The 23,885-nt window shown below is 37.7% G+C and overlaps 2 protein-coding genes across 3 annotated transcripts in view; one reads left to right on the forward strand and one right to left on the reverse strand.

Moving 5' to 3' along the window:
- On the reverse strand, positions 1-9,286 carry LOC127441686 (glomulin-like). 2 transcript variants are annotated; one of them, XM_051699346.1, is made up of 19 exons: positions 9,213-9,286; positions 8,093-8,171; positions 7,881-8,006; positions 7,676-7,789; positions 7,464-7,572; positions 6,148-6,397; positions 5,956-6,055; positions 5,618-5,799; positions 5,434-5,487; positions 5,239-5,269; positions 4,031-4,120; positions 3,906-3,947; positions 3,731-3,804; positions 2,693-2,777; positions 2,488-2,597; positions 2,337-2,400; positions 2,118-2,250; positions 1,173-1,249; positions 1-812 (listed from the first exon to the last, which is right to left on the reverse strand). In XM_051699346.1, exons 2-19 carry the CDS (start codon positions 8,129-8,131, stop codon positions 720-722), a joined length of 1,773 nt encoding a protein of 590 aa, XP_051555306.1. In that variant the 5' UTR covers positions 8,132-8,171; positions 9,213-9,286; the 3' UTR covers positions 1-719. The 2 variants fall into 2 exon arrangements, with proteins under 2 accessions (XP_051555306.1, XP_051555307.1); XM_051699347.1 differs by having other exon boundaries at positions 8,093-8,168; positions 9,213-9,285.
- Positions 9,236-23,885, forward strand: part of rpap2 (RNA polymerase II associated protein 2) — a 19,538-nt gene continuing 4,888 nt past the window's right edge. Inside the window, exons 1-11 of the mRNA XM_051699339.1 lie at positions 9,236-9,387; positions 9,505-9,550; positions 11,369-11,483; positions 11,566-11,664; positions 12,137-12,202; positions 12,326-12,414; positions 13,055-13,090; positions 13,249-14,230; positions 15,909-16,000; positions 16,453-16,533; positions 17,114-17,182. Of these exons, the coding sequence (XP_051555299.1) occupies positions 9,333-9,387; positions 9,505-9,550; positions 11,369-11,483; positions 11,566-11,664; positions 12,137-12,202; positions 12,326-12,414; positions 13,055-13,090; positions 13,249-14,230; positions 15,909-16,000; positions 16,453-16,533; positions 17,114-17,182 (1,730 nt within the window). The 5' untranslated portion in view covers positions 9,236-9,332. The remainder of the gene's footprint in view (positions 9,388-9,504; positions 9,551-11,368; positions 11,484-11,565; positions 11,665-12,136; positions 12,203-12,325; positions 12,415-13,054; positions 13,091-13,248; positions 14,231-15,908; positions 16,001-16,452; positions 16,534-17,113; positions 17,183-23,885) is intronic.

Consider the following 23,885-nt stretch of genomic DNA (forward strand, 5'->3'; position numbering starts at 1 on the left):
TGCATTTGGAAAACAGTGGTATTTATTCAAAGACTGGAGGATCCTTTCATGTAGCAAAATTGTGGGAAAATAAAACAGCCATCAAATATTTCCCTAAAAGGAGAGCAGCGATTTCATACACAGGAAAGATACAAAAACATGAGTAAAAACAGCTCTGCACAGTTCTAACATCTTTAAATTCAGTTTCCAATAAAATTTAGCCATCAGTCTTACAGCGTTAATTCATGCAATTTTTTTTTGCATAGTTCACTGTGTTTTTTTATTTTATTGTGATCAACATACATAAAAATTTGAACATTGTTAGCAAATAATAATCCAAGTTTTACTAGCATGTCATAGGGCTCTTCATTTTCTGTGGCCTGAAGTGAATTTTCTACATAAGTGTATTGTACAAACCATTAGATATGTACAAACTTAGACAGTCCTAAAAATGTAACATTGTAGAACCGTTTTCAGTGACATTACAATTATATATGGTACTATAGTGTTGATGTAGATAGGGTAAAAGACAGATGTGGATAATATTTGTAAAGCTAATCAAATGCTGTCTATGATTTTTTTTTCCAGCCTAGTGCTGCTGGTATCAGAAAACTCTTTCCATTTTGTTTGGCTGTAGGTTCCCCAAGGGATCTGGTTCTTTAAGAGCAGGTTACTGCGGCAACTTAAAGAAAAGATGCTGATGGCTGATAGAATCTCTAACAAGGCCAGACCCCATTCCCTCACGATGGTCTGTCTTTAGCTTCAGTGATCTCCTCGATTCTAGCCAAGACACTCTCTATCAGGTCAAATGTGAAGAGGGCTGACTGCAGAACCTGAGACAGAAAAAGAGCCATGTGTGGTTAAGAATGAATTAATGCACATCAGGGTTCACCCAGACTCTTTATACCTTGAGATATCTCGAGGTGTAAAGATACCTCTTTATACCTTGCATTAAGAACAGAAACATTATTAAATTATTTAATCCTTAAGAGATCATTAGATAATGCTCAATCAAACAGGTAAAAAGATCATTCATTTTTAAAGAAAATTCTACATGTTTTGTATAGCATCTCCTCAGACCAAGTATCTTCACTGACCCCTAGTGGAAAATCATGGAGTTCAATTGAGGTTCAGAACACTACATAAGCTTTATTGAACTGAACTGAATCACATTATTTCACAAAATAATTTACCTGTATCTGCATTTCTGGTGTCATGTTTGGTAGCTTCTCATTGCCAACACTTACTGAGCAGACAGGTGTTTTAGAGTCTGTTGAACAAAAAAGTGGTCAGCAGCCTGACTATACTGCAACATAAAAAACACCTTAAAGGGATAGTACACCCAAAAATGAAAATTCTCTCATCATTTACTCACCCTCATGCCAACCCAGATCTGTATTTTTTCTTTCTTCTGCAGAACACAAATGAAGTCAACAGGGTCCAAAACTTTGAAGCTCCAAAAAGCACATAAAGGCAGCTTAAAAGTAATTCATAAGACTCAAGGTGCTACATCCATGTCTTTAGAAGCGATAGGTGTGGGTGTGGATCAGATCAATATTTAAGTCCTTTTTACAATAAATCTACTTTCACACAACCCTCCTAAGCACATTCACAAGAGTGTTTTTTTCTTCTGTTTTTTGCTGATTCGCATTCTTTGTGCATATCGCCTCCTACTGGGCAGTTGTGCAAATATGATTTATTTATTCTTTTCCTTTATTCCTATAATTTTTTCTTTTTGCTACCTGCCCAAAACAGAACTCTGGTGAACATGCATAGGAGGGCTCTGTGAAACTAGATTTATAGTAAAAGAGGACTTCAATATTGATCTGTTTCTCACCCACACCTATCATATCACTTCAGAAGATATGGATTTAACCACTGGAGTCATTTGGATTACTTTTATGCTGCTTTTATGTGATCTTTGGTGTTTCAAAGTTTTGATCACCATTCACTTGCATTGTATGGACCTACAGAGCTGAAATATTCTTCTTAAATTCTTCATTTGTGTTCTGCAGAAGAAAGAAAGTCATATACATCTGGGATGGCCTGAGGGTGAGCAAATGATGAGAGAATTTAAGTTTTTGAGTAAACTATTCCTTTAAATACAATATACTGACAGACCTTGTAAAATCTAATACCTTTTGAACTCCTCCTGTTCTCTTTCGTGCTCCTTAGTTCTGCTTCATAATGGGCTTTGGACATGTTCAGTCCAGTACGCAGAGGCTTCAGGTAGTTGTCCTCAATCTTATAAAGCTCAGTCCATATTCCTGTCTGAGGATACCAGAAAGTGGATTTCATGTACTGTGATTACAGGATGGTATTAAAGTGGGTTTGGATTGGCTGCGGACCAACCATACCTCATTCTCCCATTCTTTATCTCTGATGAGCATGTAACGGAGGAGGTTCAGCGATTCCATGATCCTATTTCATAAAACTTTGTCAATCCATCTGTTGTAACAGAAAGACTCGGAGGTAGATTCATGGCTGACATTGTGAAGAGGCTCTCACCTGTCTAGGTTCTGCAGCAGGTCTGTTTCTGGTCCCTGAGAAAGGCACAGCACTAACCGCAGCAGAGGCAGGAGATGTTTACCCAGAAACCATTCGTTACCGTTCCCTGGCTAAGAAATGTAACAAAAACCAATGGAAATCCAAATTTAAAATGTTCAATATGAAGTAATAGAAATGAGATATATCGTTATTTATCTCACAATACCTTCAGGGAAAAGTCTATCTGATTTTTGATGTTCTTGATTATATATCCCTCCACCCCTGCATGGTGACTTGTTTTCAACATGCCTCTGAAAACAGTGGAGTGCCATTTATTAAACCTACTGTATACCAAGGAAGTATCTGTTCCATGTAAAATCTAATTTAAAACACTCATATCAACAGCTATGAGTTCATGTGCTTCCTGACGATGTGTTCTTATTTCTATCTTTTCACAAACAAAAAAAGTACCATGCTACTACCATGTTTTTTGGACAAGTTCTATGGTAGTACCAAGTGCCTTGGATCACCATTTAAATACCATGGAACATGATTATGGTATAGTAAAGTACCATGGTATTACCATCTGATACCTTTACTGTACCATAGTACTGCAACAGTAATTTAAAGAATAGTTCACCCAAAAATGATTATCCTCTCATCATTTACTCACCCTATGTCGGCTCAAACTTATATGACTTTCTTCTGTGGAACACTAACAAGATATTTTAATGGAAAGATGATGTCTGTTTGTCCATACAAGCTCTAAAAAGCACATTAAATCAGCATATAATCCATACGTGGTTTAATCCATGTCTTCTGAAGTGATCCAATTGGTTTTGGATGAGAACAGACCAAAATGTAACTCCATTTTCACTGCAATTTATGCAATTGAAGTCTTTTGGCACAATCACAATTTCAAGCTCAATTACACTTCTGAGTGCCTGAAGCATGTGCAGAGTGCTAGCTGGCACTAGAAAGTGTAATCAAGCTTGAAATCACAATCACCAAGGAGACTGCTGATGTCTTGATTTATAGTCGAATTGATTACTTTTATGCTGCCTTTATGTGCTTTTTTAGAGCTTGAAAGTTTGGTCACCATTCACTTGCATTGTACTGTATGGACAAACAGACACCATATCTCCATTAAAATATCTTTGGTTGTGTTCCAAAGAAGAAAGAAATAAATGAGTTTGAGATGACATAAGGGTGAGTAAATGAGAGAAAAATAATTTTTTCATGTTTTCACAGAAAAAGGACTCACCTGAAGAACTTGTATTTGGCCTCTGTGTTGAATTTGTCAATACTTAGCTGAAACACTTTAAGACCTTTTGTTCTCTGTGGTGTGGGCAGAAACAAAATCAACAATGGTAACAAACACATTTCATCATCGCCAATCTAACATTATATATTGCCTCCTCAAAAAAGGACTCACTTACCAAAGTCTGGTCTGGACACAATGTCATAACTTTGACTATGTTCTAAGGAGAAAAATGTACATGTTAACCTAAACAAATATGCAAATATAATAAAAATCTTGAATAATGGGACTGTGAATGTTTACTTGTGGAACAATGAAAAATGTCTTTAGTTCCAGAAGATCCACTGGTAGACTGTTATCTTCTACTCTGACAAGACTTTTTTCATACAATTCCTATGACAGAGGAATTAAAGAAATGTAATAGTACCACTTAAGGTCTAATATACAGTATCAGTAAGTATAACCTAAGATGACCTATGTCAATATAATGTTAATGCAGCGGCAATTCCCAAAAATTTGGGACAGTATGGAAAATGCGAATAAAAACAAAAAGAAGTGATTAGTAAATTCTATTCACCCTGTGCTATTTTGACAATGCCAAACCACATACTGCCCGGAATACAAGTGCATGGCTGTGTAAGCAGAGAGTGTGGGTGCTAGATTGGCCTGCCTGCAGTCCTGACCTGTCTCCAATTGAGAATGTGTAGCGCTGCGTTATGAAGCGCAAAATACAGCATATACCTGCATAATGGATGAATGGGGGGAAAATCTGTTTGCTAAACTTAAAGGAATATTCCAGGTACAATACAAGTTAAGCTCAATCGACTGCATTTGTGGCATAATATTGATTACCACAAAGATTTATTTAGACTCGTCCCTCCTTTAAAAAAAGCAAAGATCGAGGTTACAGTGAGGCACTTACAATGGAAGTGAACGGGGCCAATTTTTGGAGGGTTTAAAAGGCAGAAATGTGAAGCTTATAATTTTATAAAAGCACTTAAATTAATTCTTTTTTTTTTAAACTCGTGTTATTTGAGCTGTAAAGTTGTTCAAATTGTCATTTTTACAGTAGTTTTAGAGTTTGTTGACAATACATAGTCATGGAAAGGAAGTTGTAAAATTGGCTATAACTTCACACGCTGTCGATTTAGCTTAACTTGTATTGAACCCGGAATATTACTTTAACAAACTTGTGTCTTCAGTGCACAAACACTTAGTAAGTGTTATTAGAAGAAATGGTGTTGTTACACAGTTGTAAACACTACACTGTCCCAATGTTTCTGGAGCATGTTGCAATCATCTGATTTGAAATGAGTGTATGTTTTCAAAAAATAATTCAATTCACAAAGTACACCATCAAATAATGTGTTGTTGTAGTGCTTTCAATACTGCACAAGGTGAATATAATTTACGAATCACTCCTTTTCCTTTTTAACAGAATTTTCCATATCTGCCCAATCTTTTTCGGAATTGGGGTTGTATAATGGTAATGCTGTAATTAACATTCTTACTAATCCTTTCTGCAGATGTGATTCTTCAGTTCTATAAATACAAAAATATAGAGTAACATGAGAATTGGAACATATATGCCATAAGACATTCACGCTTAGATTCACTTGTCAAAGTTAATTTCTTAGATTTGCATAATGATTTATAGGATTTACAATACAAATATTGATATGTAGTAAAGAGGCTGTAAGAAATACCTGCTTAACAGCAGTTCAATATATTCCATGTTGCACTGAAGAACAAAAACTGGGCTGGACAATAGCACAGGTAAACATCACTACATGCCAAAAAAAAACTAGAGCAATTCCACTTCAATGTCATCATAAAATCTGTGGACTGATTCTACATTCAGTTAGTAAGATGAAGTGCTTTTCTCTTTACCTGAAAACAGCTGGAAAAATGTCCATGGCGATATGATCCACAAAAAGCAGGTGGGACATACAGGCCAATGACTCCTTTGGATATCTGACCTCCTCTTCAAGAAAGCCTGGTACCTCCTTTTTCTTCAGTATATTACGACTTAACAAATCTGGCAGTGACTCCCCAATAATTGATAAAATGATCTGTAGACATGGTACATAATACGCATGACAAATGTATGTCAAGGTTACACTACTGATTTATGTTAATACAGTAACCCAAATAAAAGCTTTGTCTGCATCTCGATGACTAAACCAAAATAACATCAATAAAAAAATTTAAAAAATAAAAATATTTACCAGAATCTCTGTAGCGAATTCTCTGAGAGGGGACTTCTCCAGTGTGTCTGGATCTTTCAAATGCACCTCCAGAAGAGGCTCGCTTAAACTCTTCATGCAGCTGTAGAGATGACAGTAAGCAGATTGTTTTAAATGACATATGATGGATTCAAGTGAGCCTCAACTGAATGATGGAATTAAACAGGCACCTACAACTTTAGCAGTTCCACTCGGAGCTCATTGTCCTTTGATATCCTGTTGTTATCCTTGATAATCTCCTTGATCTCCTCAACAAAGGGCTTTACAAATTCTAGAAGAGCAGTGCAGCAGCGGCACAAGCCGAAAACATCGTCTTCTTCCTGCTCTTTAGTGACGGGCACCGGCAGTCTGGCCACTTGGCTGAGCAGCGTGGAGAGAGCCATGCCCACCGATGAGGCCTTCTTCATGCCCATCCTCAGCAGTACTGAGAGGGCAAGAGCAGTGGGGTTTTCAGAGGATGAATGCATGTAAAAAAAATAAAATAAAAAGGTGGATTTAACTAGTTACAATACGTTCAAAATTGCCTTTATCAACAAGTGTATGATTCATTGATTTAAACGCTTGTGACACACCATCACCAATTAAATTAATGGATTTGGCGTATTCTCTGACGTAGTGTAAATTCTAGTGTAAGCATATTTAAAGGGATAGTTCACCCAAAAATGAAAATTCTCTCATTATTTACTCACCCTCATGACATCCCAGATGTGTATGACTTTCTTCCTTCTGCAGAACACAATGAAGAATTTTAGAAGAATATCTCAGCTCTGTAGCTCCATACAATGCAAGTGAATGGTGACCAGAACTTTGAAGCTCAAAAAAGCATGTAAAGGCAGCATAAAAGTAAAAAGGAGTTACATTTTGGTCTGTTTTCACCCAAAATCGATTGGTTCGCTTCATAAGACATGGATTAAACCACTGGAGTCTTTTGGATTACTTTTATGCTGCCTTTATGTGCTTTTTGGAGCGTCAAAGTTTTGGCACCCATTCACTTGCATTGTCAGGACCTAAAGAGCTGAGATATTCTTCTAAAAATCTTCATTTGTGTTCTGCAGAAGAAAGAAAGTCCAACACATCTGGGATGGCAAGAAGGTGAACTATTCCTTTAAAATGAATACATTTAGAGATGCAACTATTCAAACAGGATTTTTAGCAGCTGTCAGCAGCATACTAAAACTCTCTAGGAGAATGTACTTCTATAAATTCCATCCCTTTTAAGCACCACTGCTACAGACATCAAAGCATTCATTTTAGTTAGTTAGCCATTTATTTGTTGAATATCTGTCAGTTCTGTCCTATTGACAATCTGCACTTATCTTCCATACAGTATATTCCTAAGAGACGCATCTGATAGGTGGGGGATGTAGACAACCCACCAACTAGTAGATTTTGAAAATACAATGTTTTGCACATTCCTAGTCAGTTGATATTGTTTTATACTGGAAGCATAGGCTTATGATAAGGTGATAAAAGAGATGAGGGACATTCACCTGTTTGTAAAGGCAGGAGGAGAAGAGTCACAGTCTCAGCGATGGAGCCAGAGTCGGTGTCCTCCAATTGCTCCAGCAAACCTACTAGCAGCTCTTTAGGACTGCAAACCTGTCACAGAACAACAATGGGCATTGTTGGAAGTAGCATATCAGCCTAACGATTGTCATGAGCAAACAGCAGTTTAAAAATTGAACCAAAAAAAAAAAAAAACCTCTAGCAGATATGAGAGGATGGCATGGCAGTGTGGAAGATTTTTGTCTTCTTTCTTCAGGAGGATCTGCACCAGTGGACCCAGCAGATTCCAGCCCATACATCTCACAATGTTCTTGAAAGAAAAAGGGGAAAAAGCATATTGAATTTGCCCTGGATACTAGTCATCATACATCACAATATTATCTGGGAGGTGCCCATCTCACCTTATTCTTTTCATCAACAAGAATGCTGAGAACTTGGGCACTGTCGCCTTGCTCTATGCAGGTTCTTCCGGCAGTGAGGAATACGTTGTAGTCCTCTGGTGAGAAGCTTTCATCCTTTATTGCTTGCTGGAGAAAAAGTGAGACCACATGTGTGTAGCTTTCTGTAGACGAAACATTGTGAAAGTAGCACAAACTTATATCTAGATACTTACACATCTCTGAACTACATCACTGAGCTGTTCTAGAGCCATTCTGATGATCCGAAACGTCTTCTCTGATCACAGCTCTCTGCTGTCAAATCAAACGATGACATGAAATGTATGACTTGGTGCATTAGGAGGCTTATAGTCATCTTTATGAAGAGCAAGACCTTGGCTGTGTATCGTTTGTAAGGCTGCATGCTAGGTAGGATGCGTCCTTTGAAGGGTGCAGTATACTGAGTGTCCTCCTTTAAACAAATCTCGTTTAAACGAGACAGCCTTCGTAGGACAAACGGAAACGGAACGTAACATGGCTGCAATGACAGCACGCCACTCTTTAACAAGCGCGAGCGCTTTGAGTGAGAAGGGAACAAAGTCCCTCTGGAAGGGAATGTATGAGGTACATTTTAGGAGAGTTATAATGATGTAAAGAGAAAAGAAAATAGATTTTACAGGTGTACTTTTAGTCTAATACTTTATTTTAATTATATATTAATATAATTATACATATTATATACTCTGCACCCATCTACTGAGGTACTTCAACTTGGGAATTAACATTCCTTGTGTTTGAACATCATATTTACGGGCAAATTGGCGACATTTCCGTTGAAGCAAAGAATTGTGGGTTGTGAGTGCCCAAGAAGGATACACCTCATGCATCCTCCGAATTCCCGTGAAAGTAGTGACAAGGCTGCTTTCGGAGTGTCCTACTCGCTTTTCTGAAACGAGACAGCCTCGATGACGTATGCGGCCGACAAACGCGACCTCCGGAGGACGCATCCTTCCAAACGAGACACAGCCCTTGTCAGACTCTCTCCAGGTCTAGTTATGCCCATTATCATACAAAAAACCCACAGGAGAAACAAAGACTAGAGAAGGATTCTTATGCGCATTCATAAATCATAATTAGCCCTTCCAAAAATGAGGCTTTATATATGCTTGAATAAATTTCAAGTTGACCATTACACCCATTAGCTAGATAGCTAAATTTTCTTTATATGCGTGCACAATACCAGCTCTATAACAAGACAATATGCTTTCGCGTAGCATTCTCTAAACAAAGCTTCTCAATTATTCGTCTGAGAAAATATACATTTGCTGACTAAGATACAAAAGCGCAATTACTTACAGCTATATTTTGAAGCAGAGCCGCATGTTTAAGAGCTGCGGCGGAATAAAAATGTGTCACTGGCGGCTTGCTGTAGTCACGTGACTTAGGCGGAAGTATTTTTGTTTTGAGAACAGAAGCATGGAAGCTTGTGAAGTGACGAGAAAGACCCGACCGGCTAAATCAAAGAATAAAGGTGTGATAGGAAAAATCTTGTGGAATTTTTTCAAAGGAAACTAATAATTAAAAACTAACTAAAACGAAAATCTCAGTTTAACAGATGAGAATTCTGTCCTATTTTTCTGAATTATAGATGGAAAAGTGACCCAAGCGAGACCAGCAGCAGATGTGGCGAGAAGGTAAATTCACTTAAAAGTAATAGTTCACCCAAAAAGGAAAATTATCTCATGATTTACTCACCCTCATGCCATCCCAGATGTGTGTGGCTTTCTTTCTCCTGCTGGACACAAATGAAGATTTTTGGAAGAATATCTCAGCTCTATAGCTCCGTACAATGCAAGTGAATGGTGACCAAAACTTTGAAACTCCAAAGATAACATAAAAGCAGCATAAAAGTAATCCAGACGACTCCAGAGGTATTACAATATCTTCTGAAGTGATATGAAAGGTGTGGGTTAGAAACAGATCAATATTTAAGTCCTTTTTACTATAAATGTATTTACACAGAGCCCTCCTATGCACGTTCACCAGAGTTCTGTTTTTGTTTTTTGTTTTTTCCGCATTCTTCGAGCATATCGCCACCTACTGGGCAGGCAGCCGAAGGGGGAAAAAAGGGAAGGAATAAAGCAAAGGAAAATAATAAATAAATCATATTTATGAAGCTCCAAAAAGCACGGAAAGGCAGAACATTAAAATAATCCATACGACTCCAGTGGTTTAATTCATGTCTTCTGATGCGATTCAGTCGGCTTTGGGTGAGAACACACTGAAATCTATCTCCTTTCTCACTATCAAACTTGACATCTTCAGTCTCCTTGGCAATCATGGTCCCTTCCACAAGGCCGTTAGCGAAGGGTACATGTGATGGTCACTTCAAGGAAGTAATTTTACCGTTTGTGATCACGTGACCCAGGGTGGTGAGTCCTCGTGACTTCATTTTTAAGTTAGATGGCGGGAGAGTTCGAGTTCATGTATAAATGTAAGTAGAAATATTAAAATGTCTAAAAAATATATACAAATATATTATATAATATTTTTCATATTATAGAAATTAAATATGTTGTTTTGTTTTGTTGTGCGATATTTCACACATTTTTGTCACGCATGGAATATATTTAATATGTAGTTTAAATACGTTTCGTAGTGTGTTTAATAGTAGGTACTTTAGTTAAATGTGACTACATGCAGGGATCAGCGAAGACTATAAAGATGAAAGTAGACCAATTTTGCAACGATGAGTAAGTTGCTGCACTGTGTTGTCATGGTAACATTCTGGTTGAAGATAAAGAGGAAGTGAGGTTGTCTTTCATTGCTCCCTTCGCGAAGTGGTTCCAAACGGCCATATAATGAGACACGAGTGCCCTGCTTCCTTCAGAGTTTGCACTTCAAGGGCTCTGCCCTTCGGAGTGAGTAGGGCATAGGGGTGCTAACTTCCGTTTGGAAATCGCCCCGTGATTTCAGGCTCGATTACACTTCAGCGCTCTGTGCATGTGTCAAGAAGTGGAATCAAGCTTGAAATTGTGATCGTGCCTAAAGACTGCTATAACAAAATGTACATTGAAAAAGGAGTTACAGTATATTTTGGTCTGTTCTCACCCAAAACCGATTGGATCACTTCAGAAGACATTGATTAAACCACTGGAGTCATATGGATTACTTTTATGCTGCTTTTGTGATATTTGGAGGTTCAAATTTCTGGCCACCATTCACTTGCATTGTAAGGACCTACAGAGGTGAAATATTCTTCTAAAAATCTTAATTTGTGTTCTGCAGAAGAAAGTCAGTCATATGCATCTAGGAGGACATGGGGGTGAGTAAATAATTAGAGAATTTTCATTTTTGGGTGAACTATCACATTAAGTCTTTGTTTTCTAGAAACAGACCATTTTTGAAGTATTTAAATATCATAAGCTATAGTTGTAGTTTTGTGTAATGTGTAGATCATTTGTCTACATGATTTCTGTGGTTGTTGTACTGAACAATGGACTGTTATGTAGGAGAGAAGCTTTAAAAGAGACGCTGCGAGAGAAGCTTGAACTTGAGCGCAGAGCCCTGCAGGTTGTTGAGCGGCTCCTGGAGGACAGTGTGACCGAAGAGTTCCTCATCGATTGTGTAAGTTAGATTATGTGGCACTTATAATTGTTTGCAGTCATGAAGTTTCCTTAAGATCATGTCCTGTTGTTTTATGCCGCAGTCATGGTACATCACTCCTGTTAACTACAAAGACACAGTGGAAGAACGGTCCATTGCTAAACTCTGTGGATATCCTGTGTGTCCTAATAAACTCATCAATGTAAGAGCGCTTCTTGAAATCTACTGTAGGAAAATGCATGTTCATGTAGTTGTTGAATTTCAAGCCCAAGACTTTTATATGTTTATGTTTGTTGTGTAAATTACCTTGATCAAATCTTTACAATAAGGTTTAATTTGTTAACATTAGTAAATGCAATAAGTATCATGAACTAACAATGAACAGTTTATTTTTACAGTAGATATTAATCTTAGTTAATGGTAAATAATGATAATGCAATTTGTTCATTGTTAATTCATGTAAGCTCATAATGCATTAACTAATGTTATCACAACTGATCATTTAAAAAATTTATTAGTGTATGTTGCAATTAATATGTACTAAGATTATAAGTGCTGTAAATGTATTGTTCATTGTTAGTCCATGTTAACAAATGTTGTTAACTTATGTTAACAAATGCAGCCTTAATGTAAAGTGTTGCTAAGAATGTATTACTTTTTTAAATGCATTCTAGGTGCCCAGTCAACAGTTTAAAATATCCACCAAGACCAATAAAGTCTATGACATCACAGAGCGTAAGGTATGGAATTAAAACAATTTCCGGTGCTTCGTCTTATTTGCCGTCCTAATAACTGATTAGAACTGATGTTACTAAATACTTTGTTTTTGTAATTATTGTTATGTTGTTGGGTTTTTTTTTCAGTGCTTTTGCAGTAATTTCTGCTACAAAGCCTCCAAATGTTTTGAGCTCCAGATATCAAAAAGTCCCCTTTGGCTCAGAAAGGATGAGAGGTAGTTTGAATGTCAATTTGTCAATTAATCATAATTAAACAATTAATTATGTAATTATGTTGTCATTTTTAATTTCATAAAAATTTATTAAGAATAATAAGTATTGGTCTGGGTAGCTCAGCGAGTAAAGACGCTGACTACCACCCCTGGAGTCGCAAGTTCGAATCCAGGGCGTGCTGAGTGACTCCAGCCAGGTGTCCTATGCAACCAAATTGGCCCGGTTGCTAGGGTGGGTAGAGTCACATGGGGTAACCTCCTTGTGGTCGCCATAATGTGGTTCGCTTTCGGTGGGGCGTGGTGAGTTGTGCGTGGATGCCGCAGAGAATAACGTGAAGCCTCCACATGCGCTGTGTCTACACGGTAACGTGTTTAACAAGCCACGTGATAAGATGCGCAGATTGACAGTCTCAGACAGGGAGGCAACTGAGATTCGTCCTCCGCCACCCAGATTGAGGCGGGCCACCACGAGGACTTAAGCGCATTGGGATTTGGGCATTCCAAATTGGGGAGAAATGGGGAGAAAAATAAAAGAGTAAGAAGTATTTATTTAATAATATAATAATAATTAAAAAAAAAATGTCTCTCAGTACAATTGATTTTAGTTTCTTGAATAAACATGCCAGTTTCTTTTCTATAAAAGGCCTCCTGAGGTAAAACTGATGAAAGGAGGAGATGGGTATGTACATACAGTTGACTTTATGAAATTTGAGAAATTTTTGTTTCATACTATTTGTTATAGAGTGAGATAATATTCTCAGGAAATAAGTCAATTATAGCTGCATTAACAAAAAACAAAACAAAAAAAGTTGCAATTCTTTTCTTTCCTGTCCACAGAGGGAGCTCAGGGCTGGAGATAAAGTTGGTTGAGAAACCCATAACAGAAGCCGACATTGACAGTTCCATCCCAGACGGTCCTGAGACCTACATAGACTCCCCTCCCAACAGTCATAGCGAGAACAGTGACACTGAGCAAGACTTTGTCTCCAGTGTGGTGTCCAGACAGCGTAAACATGCACGGGTGCACTGGGGAAAACTGCCCAAGAGGGATGACATTAGTGAGCATGAGGGGTCGAGCAATGTAAAAAATTTAATTGCACCTCCCGAACCCACACAAAGACAAGAAATAGAAAATAAAGATGAAAACAGATCTTCTCTAAGCCCTCAAATACAGAAGGAGCCTCACTGTCAATCTACAGTAGAGAAGGCCACACCTGTAGAATCTGATGTTGAGGGAACTCGCAAGCTTTTAAATGAGTGTAGTCTGAAGGACAGTACTGTTTCTACTGTACCCGAACATGAGGCTGCCCTCCCTTCAAAGCCTGACAGTAGAAACACCACCCCAGCCATTGATAATCAGACTTCTGGCTTGAACATCACTCAGGTGGGCATGAGTAAAAGAGGAGCTGCAGGTCTCAAAGGCCTGTTGAAGGATCATACCAAAGCTAAAACTGCTCCTACAGCCATCAGTCTGTGCCTGTTAGAGCATCTAAGACAAACCTTCATTGAATGGAGAACTGAGGAAACTATGAAGTTTCTGTATGGACCTGATTACACCTCAGGAACGCAGTCTGCAGCAGAGCAAGCTGAAGACAGTGAAGAACTGGATGAAGATGACCTGGATGAGCCTGAGACCGAGGTTGGCTTGAGACAGTCCACTGGAGGTCCTGCCAGACCCAGTGCTCCAGCTCCTGATTTGGAAAAACTGCACAAAGAGACTGAGCTGCTGGAGCTAAGAGTGAGGGAGTTTTATAAAGGTGTGTGTGTTCTGCCTGAAGAGATTGAGACTGATTCCGTCAAAGAAAGCAACGACACAGAGGTGAGAACTGGTGTGTTTTCTTTTCAAATGTCATGAAGGCCATAAGTGTCTCTGATTACTTTGCTTCAATTACGTTTTTCCCAGCACACATAGTGATGTCCAATTTCATGAATGAAGCGTTCATTCGATTCGGTTCTTTTGAATGATTTCAGGCTGATCGCAAAACATTTATAAATCACTCGACAAAATAACTTTTGTTTATGAGTAAAACTATTTGGTGGGTGACATGTTGGAATAATAAGCAGCGTAATATTTGATTTATTTTACTGGCTCAAAGACAGTGGCAGACAGCAGATGCTGCGCTGTGTCATCTGGAAGCCATATTGAGTGATAATGAAAATTAATCTGGGAATCTGGTTTTGAACTGGTTTCTTAAAACAGCCCATCTTAACAAACTGATCCACTAAAATGAGTTAGACTTCTGAAATGCTGATTTCACATTTGTAGATTTAGGATTGCATAAACATTGTGTAAAAATTAGTGCATGGTTTACATTAGGTGTGTTCCAAATCGCACACTTCTGCACTATTCTACGCCATTTTGTAGTGTATGTAGTATGAGTAGTATGTTCACACTGAAAATGCACCAAGAAGTGTACTACGAGTACCAAGATGATGTACTTCTTCAATCTAAAAAAAACTGTCGCAGCTTATCTTATGTAGCGGAAGGGGCGGAGTTACCTGGCTGGATTGCTGGTCTGACAGAACAATTGTAAATAATAGAGAATGTGGCAAATAGCCACAGTGAAGACAGCACCTACAAATTTTAGTTTAATGCTTTACCGTCACCCCACGCTCTGTGAATATGCACATCATTTGAGATATGTGTTGAACTGAGTTTGGCTAACGCGCTAAAGCTAGCATCAACACATTGTGTGCATTTAAAAACACCACTTCCGTCACCTGAAAAACAGTGAGTGTTTCAGTGTAGTAAAAAAATGTTAAGTGTTCCTTTTTACTACACTTTGTAAAATTAATACACTACATCAGAGACTGTTGAGCCTGAGATGAATCACTGGTATTAAATTGAACGGGAGAGACTGGAATGCCCAACGGATGAAGAAAGGAAGTCCCGCCTATAGGTTAAAGAGCCAATCGCCTGTTAGTCAACTCGATAATGTGCATGCGCCTTAGCTGAACCAGCCTGAAAAATATCATTTTTTTTGTGTAATCTGAGCTGAAGAAGTGCATTTTATGATACTACTGTTGTCAGATTTCATGCTGATTTTAAATATATTTTTTGATCGTAATCTTAACCAACCATTTTGGAGATTTCTGTCTTTCCCCATGTAGCTAGGAAGTTGTAATTTTATGCCGCTTATATCAATAAAAAATAGCTGACCGGACGTTCCAAAGAGTGGACTGACTTACCTTGAAAGCCACTTTGACTACATGGCTGAATGTATAATGTATAATGCGTAATTTGGGACACAGCTATTATTTTTTGGTTGAAGTTTATTAAAATCTCCAAATGGGTGGATATGGTTAAGGGAATATGTGACTTTTGCTCTAAAATGAGACCTAAAACATATTGCCAGAGTCAGAGCCTGCAGTTACTCTAACAGTCCTGTAGTAGGTGCTGCATCTACATGTTAACATCCACTTGCAGCTTCTCTTATGAATTTCTGCTGCTTGCATTCTTGATTGACATCCACACTTTTTTTCTCCTGGTCCTTAAGGACAGTGGGAAGGATCCTCATCTCCCTTTGGTTGATTCTCATGCACAGCACCTGATTCAGAAGCGCATTGTTGTGGAGAAGCTCAGCAGGAGGTCAGTGTTTAGCAGTGGATAAGTATTTATAGCTATTGTGCAAAACAAGTCATTGTTATGATCACACCAATAATGTTAACCTTTGCCTATGATATGTATGAAATTTCTTGAGCTGTATTAGTCTTTGCAGGGGTTCCATTGTCGTGAAAGTTGTTAGAATTGTGTTTTCCAGGCCTGAAAAAGTCAGGGAAATGAATGAAACCAGAAGAGTCATAGAAATTTCTATAATGAATATTATAACTTATTTTTGTTATGTAAGCCATAGTGATCTTCAATTTGTGAGTGAATGAATCGTTTGAGCCAGTTCTTTTTAGTGAATCGTTCAAACTGCTTTACAAATTGAACTGAATGAATAATGAATGAAACAGTGTGAATGAAAATGTACATTAGTTTGTATTGTAATTCCTTTACATTATTATCTAATGTAACCTTCTTGTTGTGTCTTTCTGAAGTTTGAGGGATGTCGTAGGACCCCTGCATCTAACAATGGGTGATGTCATCAGTTACATCAATAATTTGGTCAGGACTTTCAGGTGAGTTACACTCGCACACTAAGACAAGGAGTTTAAGAATTGTGTACACTCATAATTACTTAATAGTAACTTAATTATTTGATTTTAGAGGAAAACTGTCCTTACGGTGCGTTTTTGCCATGCAACGACAACAGTTGTATTTAAATGGGGTAGTGCTAGTATGTCAGTGTAAAATCAGTGTTTATGTCTGTCTATCAAACAGTCAATAGCCCTCTTTGGTCTGAACTGTGAGGTGTTTAGTTTCACGGATCATAAATTGTGACTGGCCAAAGAGGTGTTGTCAACAGGAAGTAGTGTGTCACACTATGAAGATGATTTAGTATGCTTCCGAAGGGGCACTTCACCCTTGGATTTAACCTGCTTCCAGGAATTCTGTTTCGGCTGTCAAGGGCCACTAAATCCGAGCGCCTTGTCCATAAAGACACGAAACTGATTAAAGCAGTTTGACTTTAATATTGTCGTTATTCCCTCATATAGTAAAAATTCTTATGACTGACATCCTCCTTCTGCTTATGGATTAATATGTTTAGTACTGCTTATGTTGCCATGATTTCTTTTTTTTATTCTTTTTTTTTTTTAGGTTCACAAACACAAATATAATTCACAAAAGCCCTGGATGGACTTTAATTGCAATGGTTCTTCTTTCAGTGTAAGTATCACATGAAGCATGTTCAATACAATAAGAATGACTACATTTGCACATTTTTGTGAAGAAAATCGATTGTCGAGTGGCAACTGTCCATGCAAAACTTGCCGTCACGATGGTAGGGTGTTGTGTGTCCATAGAAGCTAGGGTTTTCTGGGTGGTTTCCTTACTAAAATCTAGAGTTCTGGCAACCTTGGTGCAAATTTGCCGCTTATTATTTTCACATGCAAGCTTGAGATTTGCCACAAATGTTTGCCAGAAGTTTGCAGCTCTTCACTGGTAGTGGTGAACCTGCAGCAAACCTTCGGCAACAATGGACAGTTTGCCGCTACTGGCAAACACTTCTCTGAAAAACCTGTGGCAACAATGAAGAATGTTTGCAGCAAAGCTCATTTTCATGTGAAAATAATGAGTGGCAAGTTTGCCTCAGGGGTTTGCCAGAACTCTCAGTTTTTGTAAAGGTTACTAGGTTGTTGCTCAAAGGCCAAAATCGAAAAAACGTGGACCATTTTAACTTCCACTAGTCAAATCATTCACCACTATCTGTGGAAACATATTCATTGTTCCTTAAGCTGGCACCACACTAGCAGACTCCAGACAACTCAGTTTTGGCCAAGTGTGTCACACATGTAGACTGTTTTGCTGAGATCTCACTATCTTCAGTCAAAGATATGATACACTTGTTGGTTAAGAATGGTGGAGGGGTGACAAACATACCAGCTCAACGCAACTCTCTGAATCCCTGTCATCGCCGAAATAACAAGAGTACTATGTGAGCATAAACAATTGTAAAAGAGTGATTTATGATGTGATTCATGGAGTAACTTTACCTTGTGAAAGTGTGATTGTGTATTTATCCCCTTGAGACTTGCCGTAGAACATGTATGACCATATGCAGCCTTTAGTGAGTAGAGAAATTACGTTCAATAAAAAAACTGTTGTGGCTCGGCTTTCTGATTTCATTAGTCATTTAGTTTAGGAGAAAAACACAGGAAAAATGCTTGGTGACAGAATCACTATGGATTACATATTATTATATGCAGCGGAGTGTGATCTCAGATAGAAATGTTTAGACCAGCTTGCCCCTTTTCAGATCTTTTGTTAAAAAAAAAAAAAAGCTAACAAAAATTTGTTTCAAGCAAGCATGATGTGCTTTTTCAGTTTTTGAAGTTATTATCTCACAGGGTTTCCATGGGTCCTTAAAAAGTCTTACATGTACTTTTTTTAAATTTGAGGCCATAAAGTCTTAAATATCTTAAATAAATTACAAGAAGTCTTAAATTTCGTTTGCTGAGGTCTTAAATTTTGGGGCGTGAATAGAGGAGACGCTTAAAACAGCAGAATCTCCGTGAGTCAAAATTCTCTCTCTCTCTCTCTCGTGCATCCATCATTTAGCAGCTGACGCTTGAGTTTAATGTGAGCGCATGCAGGGAAGCGCATTTTTACTGAACTTACGATGTTACACATGTATAAACCTTCATAAACCCATTAATCAGAAATGCAAATGCCGTTATTTTGCGTCTCTTTAAGCGAGCGATGCGCTAACACTGTCGCTTCTGCTTATAATCGACAAAGCTGTCAACGTTACAATTTGCAAGTGCGCGAGGTTGGAGCAGTCTTTTGACGCCTTTCAAATCTTGGTGCTTCCTTATTTTACATCACCTTTGACAAGAATTGAAAAGCTAACAGAACTACTCAGCTGCAGAGTTACACCTGTTATATCTCTCATCTCCACCTCTCTTGAGCTCCATCTGAAATATACAGGTATTTTCTCTGCCATCTGAATCAATTTAAAAATGTTTTTAATAATATACAAAACATTAATAATATAATTATATAAAATTTAATATTAATAATATACATAATATGAAAATATATTATCTATATTTAATATTTAGTATATAATCTGTTTTCAATATACATCATAACTAATTATGCAGCACAGTTCTCTTTCATAATTTAATCTGTTAACATTTTCAATACAGTTGTACTCAAAAGTTTGCATACATGGAGAATTGGTAATATATGTACCATTTTTAAGAAAACATGAGTGAGCAGGCAAAACACATTTCTTTTATTTCTTATGGGATTCATATTCAACTGTAGGTTATAACAGAATGGCACAATCATAAAACAAAACATGGCAATAAAGAAAAAAAATGAAATGACCCCTGTTCAAAAGTCTGTATACCCTTAGTTCTTAATAATGTGTCTTGCCCCCTTTAGCATCAATGACAGCGTGCAGTCTTTTGTAATAGTTGTCTGTGAGGCCCCAAATTCTTGCAGGTGATATAGCTGCCCATTCGTCTTGGCAAAATGCCTCCAGGTCATGCAAAGTCTTGGGTCGTCTTGCATGAACCGCACGTTTGAGATCTCCCCAGAGTGGCTCGATGATAGGTCAGGAGACTGTGATGGCCACTCCAGAACCTTCACCTTTTTCTGCTGTAACCACTGGAGGGACAACTTGGCCTTGTGCTTAGGGTCATTGTCGTGCTGGAAAGTCCAAGAGCGTCCCATGCGCAGCTTTCGTGCAGAAGAATGCAAATTGTCTGCCAGTATTTTCTGATAACATGCTGCATTCATCTTGCCATCAATTTTCACAAGATTCCCTGTGCCTTTAGAGCTCACACACCCCCAAAACATCAGTGAGTCACCACCATGCTTCACAGTGGGGATGGTATTCTTTTCACTATAGGCCTTGTTGACCCCTCTCCAAACATAGCGCTTATGGTTGTGACAATAAAGCTCTATTTTGGTCTCATCGCTCCAAATTACAGTGTACCAGAAGCTGTGAGGCATGTCAAGGTGTTGTCGGGCATATTGTAACTGGGCTTTTTTGTGGCATTGGCGCAGTAAAGGCTTCTTTCTGGCAACTCGAACATGCAGCTCATTTTTGTTCAAGTATCGTCGTATTGTGCTCCTTGAAACAACCACACCGTCTTTTTCCAGAACAGCCTGTATTTCTCCTGAGGTCACCTGTGAGTTTTTCTTTATGTCCCGAACAATTCTTCTGGCAGTTGTGGCTGAAATCTTTCTTGGTCTACCTGACCTTGGCATGGTATCAAGAGATCCCTGAATTTTCCACTTCTTAATAAGTGATTGAACAGTACTAACTGGCATGTTCAAGGCTTTGGATATCTTTTTATATCCTTTTCCATCTTTATAAAGTTCCATTACATTGTTATGCAGGTCTTTTGACAGTTCTTTTCTGCTCCCCATGGCTCGGTATCTAGCCTGCTCAGTGCATCCACGTGAGAGCTAACAGACTCATTGACTATTTATACACAGGCAATAATTGCAATTTAATAAGCCACAGGTGTGGGAAATTAACCTTTAATTGCCATTTAAACCTGTGTGTCACCTTGTGTGTGTAACAAGGCCAAACATTCAAGGGTATGTAAACTTTTGATCAGGGCCATTTAGGTGATTTCTGTTATCATTATGTTTTAAAAAGGAGCCAAACAACTATGTGATAATAAATGGCTTCATGTGATCACTATCCTTAAATAAAAGCATGATCAGTCATATTTTCAAAATAAATGCCAAAATTTCACAATTTCTGCCAGGGTATGCAAACTTTTGAGCACAACTGTACATACTGTCAGCTTAAAATTGCCATTTTTAAGGTAACTGATGAGTTTTGACTTTTACTTGAGATATTTCACTCAAAAATGAAAATTGTCATCACTTACCTTCATGCTGTTGCAAACCTGTATGACTTTCTTATTTCAGTGGATATCAAAAGGAGATATTATGGAGTTTCAGTCACCATTCACTTACATTGAATAAAAAGCAAGATGCAGTGACAGTGAATGGTGACTGAGATTAAACGTTTTGCTTAATAGCTTTTTTGTTGTATGACAGAGAAAAATTCATACAGACTCAAGGGTGACCAGTGATGACAGAAATTTCATTTTTAAATGAACTGCCCTTTAATTACATGTTAAAGTATTTGTTAAATGTATCTGCATATACATGGAGATCAGATGGGATATTGGAGCTTTTTACAGATTTATACCATGCATGCCATTGAAGAGATGATAAGTCTATCCCTCAGCTTCATTTCCATTCCCATTAAAAATCAAACATGGCGCTACTGTGAATAAGGTCTATAGACCAATCCTCGTTTACAAAAATGTCAGTGCATGCGCAGTAAGTGGTGGCAGAAAGCCCACTGACTGTTGTGTTAGATTTGACAGATTAGATGATTAAAGGAAAGTATGACACAAAACCATCATATATACAAACATATTCTTAGCGATACAATTACTATAATGAAATTAGTTAATAACAAACATGTAATCATGTTCGCTATAAATATTTGCTGCGAAGTTGGGAGTTGAAATGATCTCCTCAGTCCAGTCAGCTCTGTTGATGGCTTGAAGCCACAGCAGTCAACGAGAGCCCTCGGAATCATTTTTCAACAATGTAATCCGATAAAAGTTTACTTTTTACGCATAGTTTTTGCCACCATTTCCATGTTTGACACAAGCTGTGACATTGCCAAAGCACTGGTCTATTGTGTCACGTTTTGCTGGAAAGCAAGTGAATAAAGAGAAGGGTCACAATATAGGCTACATACTTTAGGCTACGTGCATTCTTAATGAATTCATTTAGAGTTTTAATGTTGTATTAACTTATTTAAAAAAAAAAGAAACACAAATGCACAATAAAATATAAAAAAAACATGTCCAGAGACATCCAAGTTGTCTCAATGGTTTTGTATTTACCAGCTAAAGAATTATTTAATGTGTTTTTTTTTAATTATTATTATTATTGCGAAAATGGTCTTACATTTTTCTTTTATTTGGCCTTAAAAAGTCTTAGATTTCATTCCTTCGAACCTGCAGAAACCCTGTCTCAACAGGAAGTCCCGACAGTCAAGTGATTCACAACCTCCTGCTTGCAGATGCTAATGCGCGCTTAGTCTTCCCACATGAAAATCGTTGAAAAAAATCAGCTAGTGTGGCGCACGCTTTAGCTGTTTGTCCAATTTGTCTATTCATCATACCTCAGAACCAAATGTTTATTCAGATTGCTTCCAACCAGGGCTCGGTCACAGCATACTTTGTATCTTTCAGTTGTCAAACAGATTTTCAGATTAGCAAGCTAATTATCTACCATTGCTTGTTTTTTCTCTATTGCATGCATGGGAAAGTGCCACATGTGTTGGTATTTGCCATAAGAGGCCAGCAGCCCTGTTTCTCAACCTAAGCTAACATGTGCTCATATAAATGTTCAGATTATTGCAATTGCAGATAATGCAGTGGGTTTATCTGATGATGGCTGTTGATTGGGGCTTTATGGCATGTCGGTAGCCTGCTGTGCTCTGACAGTGAAAGTATGCGGTAGACAGATCAACAGCTGCAGGGCCTGGATTTAACGAGAGTGGACAGGAACAGCACTGAGGAAATCAGGGAGCACTGTTTTCTCTTCAGGAACACACACTCTGTAATGCCATATGATACTTGTGATTTATGTCTGTGTGTGTATGATTTGTGTTCATTTGTTTTTGAAGTTAATGTTTGTCTAAACGATAAAGATATGCACTTTTATCAAGGAATGATGTAGTTTCGTATATTGGGAGATCTTTGCAAATATTTTGCACCTGTTTCACTTAGTTTTAAGCTATTCTTGCTGTCTAGCTACACTGTAAAAAAAAAAAAAAAACTCGGTTAAATTTACGGTAAAATACACTGTTGTAACTACAGAATGCCGAATGGCGACTTAATGTCCATCAAGAGTGGCCCTTTCAGGAGAGATATTTAATACAGATGTAGAGACCGTGCACAGTGTCACTTACACAAACACAAAACACCATCAGGGTAACACACGACACTAAAATAATGCAATAAACATTAACTAAACACTTAAAGTATAACCCAGAAAACCTCAGTGTACATAACTGTCATCAAATATAAAAATAAACATAACTATTCCCATAAAATGAATACTGAAATGTGATGTTTCATGCAGAGACTTCTGGGAACGCCCAATTATTGATTTTCACGGTAATTTTAACAGTAGTATACTGAAAAAATACATGTATTCATGTGTTAAACAGAATAGACATTTTAACTGTTAATTATACAATAAAATTACTTTTTACATCTAAAAAACATTTTACTGTAAAATTACATGTATTGTCTCATTAAATATATCTTTTTTTTTTTGTATTGTATGTGGTTGGTAACTAACCAATTAACTTTTTTTTTTTTTTTTTTTTTTTTTACTATAGCATTCTTACATTCTTTTTCTGTTAAAATTACTGAGACATTTTTTACAATGTCGGCACAAAAGTGTAGCAGAATGCCTTTTGCAGTTTCAAGTTTTTGAAGATGTCCACTGATATAGTGATCCATAATGAAACTACTATTGACTGCTGAGGACATTTTAAGGCATCCTCACTAGTAAAAAAAAAAAAAAATCAGACAAATCATGTTTTGCTTTAAATCTAATAATGTCAACAGGTTTGGCTTTATGGGTAGGGGATGAAACGAATATGATGAAGCAAACTTTTGTGTGCATCTGTGTGTGGTAGAAATGGCTACAAAATCATGTTTGTACTGTGCCAGGTGGTGTGTATGACTCTCATGTTTATGAATGGCTAAATGGGGCCACTAAACTCAGAGGAGAGTTCCGTGCTGCTCCCCGTCTGTGTCAACACAAGCTCATATCTTATCACGGCCTGATTGCTGTGGATCCG

This window comes from Myxocyprinus asiaticus, chromosome 5, assembly GCF_019703515.2.
Source record: "Myxocyprinus asiaticus isolate MX2 ecotype Aquarium Trade chromosome 5, UBuf_Myxa_2, whole genome shotgun sequence".
In the NCBI taxonomy this organism is placed as follows: domain Eukaryota; kingdom Metazoa; phylum Chordata; class Actinopteri; order Cypriniformes; family Catostomidae; genus Myxocyprinus; species Myxocyprinus asiaticus.

Bases quoted from the DNA above. Each gene is read 5' to 3' on its own strand.
- LOC127441686 (XM_051699346.1), bottom strand. From the start codon at position 8,131: ATGGCTCTAGAACAGCTCAGTGATGTAGTTCAGAGATGT. The intron at 8,007-8,092 runs GTAAGTATCTAG...CTTTTTCTCCAG, and splicing joins GTGATGTAGTTCAGAGATGT to CAAGCAATAAAGGATGAAAG. The intron at 2,778-3,730 runs GTGAGTCCTTTT...CACTGTTTTCAG, and splicing joins GCCAAATACAAGTTCTTCAG to AGGCATGTTGAAAACAAGTC.